The sequence below is a fragment of the Cotesia glomerata genome, linkage group LG3, assembly GCF_020080835.1.
Source record: "Cotesia glomerata isolate CgM1 linkage group LG3, MPM_Cglom_v2.3, whole genome shotgun sequence".
Classification (NCBI taxonomy): Eukaryota; Metazoa; Arthropoda; class Insecta; order Hymenoptera; family Braconidae; genus Cotesia; species Cotesia glomerata.
In genome coordinates, this window is record NC_058160.1 from 29054523 (window position 1) to 29064655 (window position 10133).

A 10133-nucleotide genomic window follows, 5' to 3' on the forward strand; every position below is an offset into this window, starting at 1 on the left:
AATTAAAATAACTATAAGTGCAATTTTTTAAAAATATTTTTTTATTGCTAATTTAATTAATAAAAATTTTTCGCTGTGGGCTAATTTTAGTTTGATGAATTGATAGGATTAAAAGTGAAGAAAAGTTTTGAAGAAAAATTTTATTTATTTGGTTAGCTTCTCTAAAAACAAAGTGCGTATGAGAAACAATAAAGTAAAATAAACATGTTTTTATTAGATATCTACGTTCGTCGTGGTATGATACAATTTGTAATTTAGCTCAGCACAATATTAGTGCACTGCCCGCAGTGTATTCGCCAGAATGATTTTATTTAATTTATCATCTAGATGTGAACACCATATCACACTAACTGTATTAAGTTGTTAAATAAATTCGAATTAGATACTTAATGTCTATTAACCGTTATTAACAATAAACTGAAGTTATGTCTGTTGGATACTTTTTACACGATTCACTTCAACATGTCAAGGACACATTCAATGAATTTATTTCAGGTCTCATCATGGATATAATTCAATTAAAGTGTCAAGTATGAATACACAGGCACAAGAGTCAAACAATCGATCACTTAGTATTGTTTTCTAATTATTTATTTATTTAGAATTGTTTGGTATAAGATTTTTTTCCACACAATTCACCGGTTATTCTATTCACTTTTCTTTATTGAGAGCTTGAATAAATTCCTCGAGTTTTTCTTGTATCTGTCTGACACGCTCTGTAATTAATTAAAAAAAATATGAATATTTATATTTTATAAAATTTAATTGATAGTTAAAAAAAAACTTACTTAATTCTTCGGCTAATTCTACTCTTCTTCCGGTTATTAATTTTTGCTTTACTTCATTATCTTGACTATAATCTTCTAAGACTTCTTTTATTTCTTTATCTAGTCGACGAGCTTCACGATTCATTATTTGCTGTCTCAGAGCTTTCGATGTTACTTTTAACATTTGTTGGATCCTCCAGAAAAGAACTATGTCATTACACTCAGTCTAAAAAAATTACAGTAAATAATAAGTAATTTTTATAATAAATAATGACATATCCAGTAAAATAAATAATATAAAATGATCAATTTACCTCACTTTCATGGCCATTGTGATACATGTAAAATGCTTTTTTACAGTCATAAGCTTTCACTAAGCTCTGCTGTAAAAAGAACCTTCTGTAGACAGGATGCCATGTAGTGCGAATAAAATCATTATCGACGTCGTAATTATGACGTTGTAAATTTTTCCTTACTGTAGTTGATTCATCTTGTGATAATGTTGGTGGATGCTTCTACAATAGTAAAATTAAATAATCTATATTATTAAGAGAATAAGAAAAAATTTGTGTCAGGGATAGTTATATAATAAGTATTTAAGCTGCATTCGAAAATGCTCTATCACTAGATATATAATTAAGAAATGATCTTGTATCTTGTGAACTATTGACATTTTTAAAGATATAAGCTCATCCCGATGTTACACTCATCAAGACTTTTCATTTGAGTACCCACATCAATTTTTCATATATTTATATACATGTATATATGAAAAATATGTCAAAATGCATGTGAGTACTCAAATGAAAGCTCTTGATGAGTGTAACATCGGGATGAGCTTATATCTTAAAAAATGTCAATAGTTAAAAAAGTACAGTGCAATTTAACAAATATCTTGTGAAATATTGACATTTTTAAAGATATAAGCTCACCCTGACATTACACTCATCGAGACCTTTCATTTGAGTACCCACATCAATTTTTTATATATTTATATATTATATAAATATGTATATATGAAAAATATATCAAAACACATGTGGGTACTCAAATGAAAGCTCTTGATGAGTGTAACAACGGGATGAGTTTATATCTTTTAAAAACGTCAATATTTAAAAACACGGTAGTCACAAAGTGACTGCAAAGTTGCTAGTTAATTAATTAATTTGAATAAAAATTAATTTCAAATTTCGTACCTTGTCAGCGTATAAAATTTTATCCAGCTCATTCTTAACAGCCATCCGTTTTTTCTGTTCATCAGTCTGATACTTCCAGTAGAGTATACGCTCTTTTCTACCAGGTCCAAGCATTTCATAAAGAATTTGTTCAGTACTCTGTAATTTATCTTTAACTGAATTCTCTAAAAATTTAACAGCCTCGTCCCAATCACGCTTGTCATTAACATTCCTGTCTTCTAGCGCATTTAACTGTATCACTCGTAACATTTGCGATGCTTTATCTTCCCAAGAATGCCGTCGAACCGCTTCGTTTACTACAGAACTTTTAAGATCATCAAAAATATCATCATGATCAGGACTCTTTTTAGCTTGTTTCATAAAATTTTCAAGCTCTTGCTTCAAAGTTTCCCAACCACTTTCAACGCTCTTTGCCGGTAATTGCTGTTCAGCCCATTGTTTCAATTTAATATCTACTGCAGTATTAAAGGTACCTTGATCGCCAGTTTGAGCTGCTGGTAGATAAATATTTTCAAACACATGCATACTGACTTTATCCCAAATTTTATTCATCAATGTTTCTTCCCAATAACGTGGTGATAATTGAGATAAATTGACAATTTCATCGAGTATTTCACCACGTGCTTTCTCAAACAACTCATCACGGTCTAATTCACGCAACCTTGGAAAATTATTTTTCCACTCAGTCTCAAGATTGAACCTCGTAGCTTTAAATGCGTCCGCTTGCTGCTCGACTGTTTCGCGTACCATTTTCCAAAAGCAATCAGCTACTGCCAAACTTAAATTTCTCGTTGTAACTTGTCCAGACATTACCAGACCATCTTTAAATAATTTTGAGTTTTTAAAAAACTTCTCCTCGTACTGTTTTATCGTCTCAATACTATCATCTTTTCTACCACGTCCAGTAACTACGGCAAAGTATCCTAGAGCTTTCATTGGAAACAATTGACCAGATAAAATTTTTTTAACTCTCTCTGGATTAGTTAAATTTTCTTCAGCCATATCCACCTGTAAATAAAATTAACATTCAAATATAAATTTAAAATTAATATTTAAATTCTCGTCCATATTTAAAATATTTAAATAACTTAATCTTGGGAATTTTGTTTGAATTGTTTTGGGAATTGTTGAATTTTGTTTTATCTTATTAATTTATTAATTAATTAATTTGAATAGTATTTGAGAGAAATCCAAACAAGTTGTCAATATTGTAAGTTGATAAAAATGTTTGAGATTATGAATATGCTGTTTAATTCTATTACATCTATTGACTTGGTGAGAACTAGACGAGGATGCTAACCATAAGATTCGCCTGATGAAGCTGAAATAAATCAGCGAAACGTTGCAATTCTTATAATTTAACATCTTCATTTATTGTCCAAATTCCCATGATTAAGTTATTTAAATATTTATAAATTTAAAATATTCAGTGTATTATTTATGAATAAAAATAATTGTTAATTAAAATTAAACCTTTGTGAGGACGAATATTGTTCGTTTACCACTTGGGTCCATTTGGGAAACTAAATCAGTTACATTACTCCTTTCAGCATCAACTGAACCATCTTGAATGCAAAGAATAATTGCATTTGGATTACTCATGTACTGTTGGGTCATTTGTCGAATAGCGTCTCGAGTATCTTCAGCCATGTCTACAGTTACTGTCTGTTATTGATTAAATAATTATTATTAGCACATTATTTAACTTTGAATATAAAATATAAATAATTAAAAGCTTACGCTGATTATGCCAGGAAGATCAACAAGAACCATACGCTGAAGTCCTGGACCTTTAACTGTCATTGAAATAACATCCTGACTAACAGTCTTTCCATTTTTTACACTATTTTTCATCCGTAACTCAACTTCGTGTCTCAAGTCCACCAATTCAGACTCTTTTGTCAAATCAAATTCACGAGAGCTGTCTTTAAACTGAGCAATATGATAAGGACCCTCGCTTAAAGTTACTTTTACTGGTGCTCGAGTCATCATTTCACCACCACCTCTGTAAAATTTATAAATTTTAAGTAAAGTAATAATTAAATACTATTTAAACTATAAGAAGATACCTGGGGAATATTCTAGCTTGAGCAATCATTTCTAACACTGAGGTTTTGCCAGAACTTTGATCTCCTACGACGATAACTCGAGGTAAATGGTCTGCCGTCGAATAAGCACTATCATAATCATTTAGTTCATCCAACACATCGCTATACATGTCGATAAGTGATTTCTGTAAACAAAAATTACAAATTAGATTAGATTATTTATTTATTTATGCCAAAGCCTGATGGCTAAATGGCAAGAAAAAATAAAAATACATTTAATTACTAATTCAGAAATATTAATAAAAACAATTTTATAATTATTATAAGCAATCTCATAGACATTTATAAACTCTTTTATTTTATGAAATTATCAATGTGATTGTTGTAATTAATTATTGTAATATTTATTAATAATATTATTATTGATAATTATTGTACTAATTAATAATTGTAATTAATTATTGTATTAATTAATTATTGTAATGTATTATTGTATTAATTATTGTAATGTAATTATTTTATTAAAAATTAATTTAATTATAATAAAATAATATTTGTATACTTTAATTTTACGACTTTGGACTTTCTGATTGCCTCGAAGTAACATTTGTTTTCTAAGCTCTTTATTCTCACGCTCCAGCCTCTCCAGTTCACGCTGATATTTCATTTGAGTTTGCATCATTTCTTCCTGCATCGCATCCATACGTTCTTTCGATGATTCTTAAGAAATAAATAATTTTAACTTAAATATTTCTAACATTGACTGAATAATGGAAAAAAAAAAGAAATAAATATACGTACGAGCTTTTCTTCTTTCTTCTTCATATTCGTTAGACAAGGGACGGGCAAATACGACTGTTTGTTTTGTCAATCCGTGTTTTGTATCTTTTAAAAAGAAATCAAAATTTTGATAAAAAATTACCCCTTAAACCATATAATAAAAGCTTGAAATGTGCTTTGATATAATTAAAACGCCATGAATAACTTGAAGAGAAAAATTCTAACTTTCATAAGGAAATAACGCGCTATTCCAATAATTTAATTTAATAATTAAATAAAACGATCTGTTCCATTCAGTATTCTAAATTTAATCGCCGATGCTGACTTAAATAAAGTATTTCAAACATAAATAAAAATATAAAATAAGGCAAAATAAAAATAAATTTACAGATAAAATCTACGGAAAAATGCTGAATGGACAGACTGACGTATGTTTTTGTATTTTTTGTTCATTACACACCTGAATATACTTGGTTTGCAACGGCTGTGATTGCTTCGAATACACCTGAACAGAACAGACCAAATCATAAATCATTAAGGGGTCTCAACTTCCGTTAATTATCATCAAATCCTTAATTTCTTTTTGATTAATGAACCGTCAAAAATTTTTTTCATAAATAGTTAAAAAGTCTACTTATAAAAATAAATAAATACAGTTTGATTAAGAGAAAAAAATACAAACAAAAAAATAAAGCAGGTTGATGAATCTTCTAGCTAAATTAATGACTCATTGTGAAAGAAATATTAATAGAAATTTAATAATCAAGCATCGACTCTTCTAAGCTTGTTAACTTACTCTTAGAATCACCATTATCTTCTTCTTCTTCTAATCGCCTAATTTCAGCGACTTGGATTGCATCATCGAGTCTTTGGCTAAGCCACGACTTATACTCATTAAATTTAGCTTCGCCGTATTCTTTAATCCGAGGATCTAATAAATTTGTTGTTATAATTAATTATTGAATCTTTTTGATAAAAAAATTAAAGATAACTTAAAATTGGTTACAGGAATTCAGGACAATAATTTCAAACTATGTATTGATTTTAGTTGAACGTTTCGTCCTTTTATTAGGACTCCCTCAGCAACTCATTATACTAGTTCACAGTTTTAAATATATTATTGTATTATAGTAAAGTATGACAGCTGATGTCGTTATGAATGTAGTGAATTATTCTGTGATAATTGGTAGAAAATTTAAGTTGTTAATTTTTTTAAAAATTTTTTATAAGATGCATACTGATACTTTATATGTTTCAACAATAATATATTTTAAACTGTGAACGAGTATGATTAGTTGCTGAGGAAGTCCTAATAAAAGGACAAAACGTTCAACTAGAATCAAAATATCATAGTTTGAAATTATTGTCCTGAATTCCTGTGACCAACTTTAAGTTATTTACATTTTCTGGGCGTGATCAAGATTTTAAGATTAAAGATAACTTACCAAGCTCTAAATTATTAGCAAAAGTATCCTTAAAATCAATTAAAGTACTCCGAAATTCCTGCCACTGTTGATCACTTGGTATAAGATCTCTAATCCACTCAGTTCCTGGTAAGCCTTCTTTCCAGTCCTCATATTTCTTTAATTAAAAAATAAGAGTAAGGAATTAAATAAATTAAATTGTAAATTGTAAGTATATTCAATACCTTTTGAAGCGATATACCGCCTCCAAGTGCGCCACCAAGTAAAAGGTAACGTATTTTTAAAACTCCTCTTAAAACTTTACCAATTACCATGAGATGAGCTCCACGAGATGGATTTATAAAATACCGGGTGTGAGGATTTGACAATAAAGGTCGATAGATTACACTGAGTTTTTTTGTCATCAAACTCCTGGTATTTATCATAGACACTGGATGCCGGTAGGTCTTGGATATGATGAAGACACTGTGGCTGAAAGTAAAATAATTATAAATTAATTATAAACATTTATAATTAATTTATTATTTGACTGGTGAAGAATTAAATAATAATGTTAAAATAAATTGGAGTTTTTGGAGTACTGTAAAAAATAACCTAGATAGAATTTTGTAACATACGCTAATTAATCTTTATAATTAACTAGATAAAATTAATTAAAAGAATTAATATATAATAAAAAATTACCCAAATCTGCCTCGTAAAATTTGTTCCATGATATTTCAATAGTTAGGCTAAATAAATTATTTAAAAAATTTCTATCTAAACACAATGGCACCCACACAATAAATTAAATCACAATTATAAAATATTTATGACAGTAAATTCATATTTGAGTAACAAGTGTTTCAATTAATTATTTATTGCATATATAATTGAAGTTACTTTTTCAGATCACATTATTTAATATTTAGCTCATATTATATAGCTCATGCTCTCATATCAACCGCACGCATTTTGCTACATAAATTTTTTTCACTGGATTGAGCGCCACCATGTCATCATTTAAGTTATTACTGTTCGCAGACAGAATTTGAACGAACTTTAATAAAACAACAAAAACTGTGCGATTAAATATTTTTTTTCAAATTATTTGAATCCAAAATTTTTTTTTCAAGTTTATTTATAAATAATAAAAATATCAAATAAGTGCTAATATCTTTATATTTATTTGCAGATTTAAATTGCGCGCTACAGGTGATACGTAATTTAAACCAATAAGAAATCGGAAGCCATATTTTTTTGATAATTCACTCAAAAGACTGAAGTTAACTGACTTAGTAAATTTTTTTATAATTTTATAGCAATAAAATTATTTAAAAAAAATTCCACATGTGAAAATTTAAAAAAACTATTAGTGCAAACTTTTAAAAGAATTTTTTTTATTGTTTGATTTTTTGTAAAAATTAAAAAAAATAAAAAAATCACAAGTGTCAGCTAACTTCAGTATCATTTCACTCAAGTATCAAGCTCAAGACCATCAATCAAACTCAGCCAAACTTACTACTGTTGCGTCGTATTTACTCCGAATATTAAATATTTATCATTAATAACAACACCAACAAACAAATGTAAGTAATAAATTAATTTTAGTCTAAAACTGTTGGTCAGTTCGTCAATAAAATGATTTTTTATTTTTAACATTGATAAATTTGATAAATATACAAATACAAATCATATAGGTTATGTTCTTACACTTGTAAAATAAATAATTTATTAATCGTTAAATCTTTTGATAGATAATTAAAAAATGGCGCAAAAAAACAATGACATGGAAATGATTAATGATGAGGAGATCAAAACTGCGGGACAACCTTTGTCAGACTTTCTTCTCCAACTAGAAGATTACACACCCACGGTACGTCATGCTCTCCTAATAACTTATTTAAAATAATTATTTTATTATTTATTATTATCATCATTTTACTCAAAGTCATTGCATAATTATTAGTTTATTCTTCACTAAATTGTCAATTAATTTAATGTGTATTAACTGTATTTTTTTTTTTAATTATTTTTACAGATTCCTGATGCAGTAAGTGAACATTATTTACGGACAGCAGGATTTAACACAGCAGACCCAAGGATGTAAGTAATAACATTCAAATTAAATTAGCCGACACCTGAAAATTTTTATAATTATTTTTATTGAAAAAATATCACAAAAAAAAAATAAAAGAAAAAATTTTATATGTAGAAGATTTTAAAAATTAAACGTGCAATTTTTTTTTAAATAATTTTTTGGCAGTTACACATCTTTACTCCAAATTACTCAACTCGGCGACATACTGTACTCAAAATAATTTTTGGAATAATCTACCAGTTGTTATTACATCAGCTGAGACTCTAGATAATTTCCGTCATAAATGTTATTTGTATTTGTTAGAGTTAGAAAAGAGTCAGTATGATTTAAGCACTTGATTGTAAACCTGATTTTGATTTTGAATGCGAAGAAAATGTCTGTGATTACTTGCTACTTTTGCACTAATATTACTTTGTTTATAGTTTTATTATTATTGTTATTATTATTATATCAGTTTCTTACTACCTATGTATTTTCAACAATTTTGTAATTATTTGGATTTGTGGTCAAAAGGAGAATTATCTCCATGATCAGTAAATAAATAAATAAATAAATAAATAAAATAAAAAATTGAATAACTTTCAAAAAAAAAAAAAAAACTTTATTCAATTCATTCACTACTCAATGCTAACTTTACTCAACGCTAAGTTTACTCAGTTCCAACTTTATTTAATGAAATCTTTACTCAATAATATTTTATAAGTGATAGCACGCTTTTAAAAATCTCTATTCAATATTTTTTTATTTAATAATATTTTATTCGGCAAAAACAAAACTACTCCAAATTTCTCAGCTCCGTGCAATCTGTACTCCAATAAAATAATTTAATAAATTAAAAAAAAATTTTTTTACTATATATAGATATATAAATTATATGTAATTGAGTAAAGTTGACATTGAATAAAGTTTGTAAAACAATAGAATTTTACTTTTTAAGAATAAAATTGTTAAGTAAAGTTTTTTTTTAACTTATTTAAAGTAAACATATTATTAAACAAAAAATAATTGAATAGAGATGTTTAAAGCGCGCTATCACATATAAAATACCATTGAATAAAGATTTCATGAAATACAGTTGGAACTGAGTAAAGTTAGCGTTGAATAAAGTTAGCATAGAGTAATGAAAGAATTGAGTAAAGTTGTCTTTTTTTTTTAAGTTTTTCGATTATTTTTATTGAGTACAGTATGTCGCAGAGTTGAGTAATTTTTTTACTTTTTTTTAATAATTTTTTTACTTGCAATCCAATTGTTGAAAAAAATTTATGAACGTCGGCTAATTTTAGTATCAATAAATACACAAATTATTCAGTAATTATTTTAACCAATGTATAATGTTTCAGTGTACGATTGATATCTTTAGCTGCTCAGAAATTCATATCTGAGATAGCTAATGACGCTCTTCAGCATTGTAAAACTCGAGGGGCAAATCAAAATACAAAATCAAAGGGAAAAGATCGCCGGTACACCCTGACTATGGAAGATTTAATTCCTGCAGTAGCTGAATATGGAATCGTGGTCAAAAAGCCGCATTATTTTGTATAAAAAAAATTTATGCTTTTTTTCCCATTATTTTGTTTATTTAAGTAATAATAAGTTATAACAAGTTATTTAATAGCACTGAAATTAGCAGACACTTGACAATTTTTTTTTTGTTAAAAAAAAACTACGTCTAGAAAAATATTTTTAAGAAATTGCAATTATAATTTTTTACAGATGAAATTTTTTTTAAAAATTTTTCTTGCTATAATTAATTTATTGATTTATTAAATATATTCTAAAAATTACCAGATGTCTTTTAATTTCAGTATCATGTTATTTAAGTCATAAAATTTAGATCC

At 27.2% G+C, this 10133-nt stretch overlaps 2 protein-coding genes across 3 annotated transcripts; one reads left to right on the forward strand and one right to left on the reverse strand.

Annotated features, from left to right (window-relative positions):
- Positions 1-125: 125 nt before the first annotated feature.
- Positions 126-7176, reverse strand: LOC123261615 (dynamin-like 120 kDa protein, mitochondrial). 2 transcript variants are annotated; one of them, XM_044723308.1, is made up of 14 exons: positions 6900-7176; positions 6440-6686; positions 6237-6372; positions 5588-5722; positions 5252-5296; positions 4813-4896; positions 4574-4731; positions 4033-4196; positions 3704-3968; positions 3437-3628; positions 1964-2971; positions 1082-1282; positions 789-993; positions 126-716 (listed from the first exon to the last, which is right to left on the reverse strand). In XM_044723308.1, the coding sequence occupies exons 1-14, from the start codon at positions 6926-6928 to the stop codon at positions 652-654; spliced, it is 2934 nt and encodes a 977-aa protein (XP_044579243.1). In that variant the 5' UTR covers positions 6929-7176; the 3' UTR covers positions 126-651. The 2 variants fall into 2 exon arrangements, with proteins under 2 accessions (XP_044579243.1, XP_044579244.1); XM_044723309.1 differs by lacking the exon at positions 5252-5296.
- A 455-nt stretch (positions 7177-7631) lies between these two features.
- On the forward strand, positions 7632-9868 carry LOC123261616 (transcription initiation factor TFIID subunit 10-like). Its single transcript, XM_044723310.1, has 4 exons — positions 7632-7783; positions 7952-8070; positions 8236-8300; positions 9636-9868. Exons 2-4 carry the CDS (start codon positions 7963-7965, stop codon positions 9835-9837), a joined length of 375 nt encoding a protein of 124 aa, XP_044579245.1. The 5' UTR covers positions 7632-7783; positions 7952-7962; the 3' UTR covers positions 9838-9868.
- Positions 9869-10133: the final 265 nt, after the last annotated feature.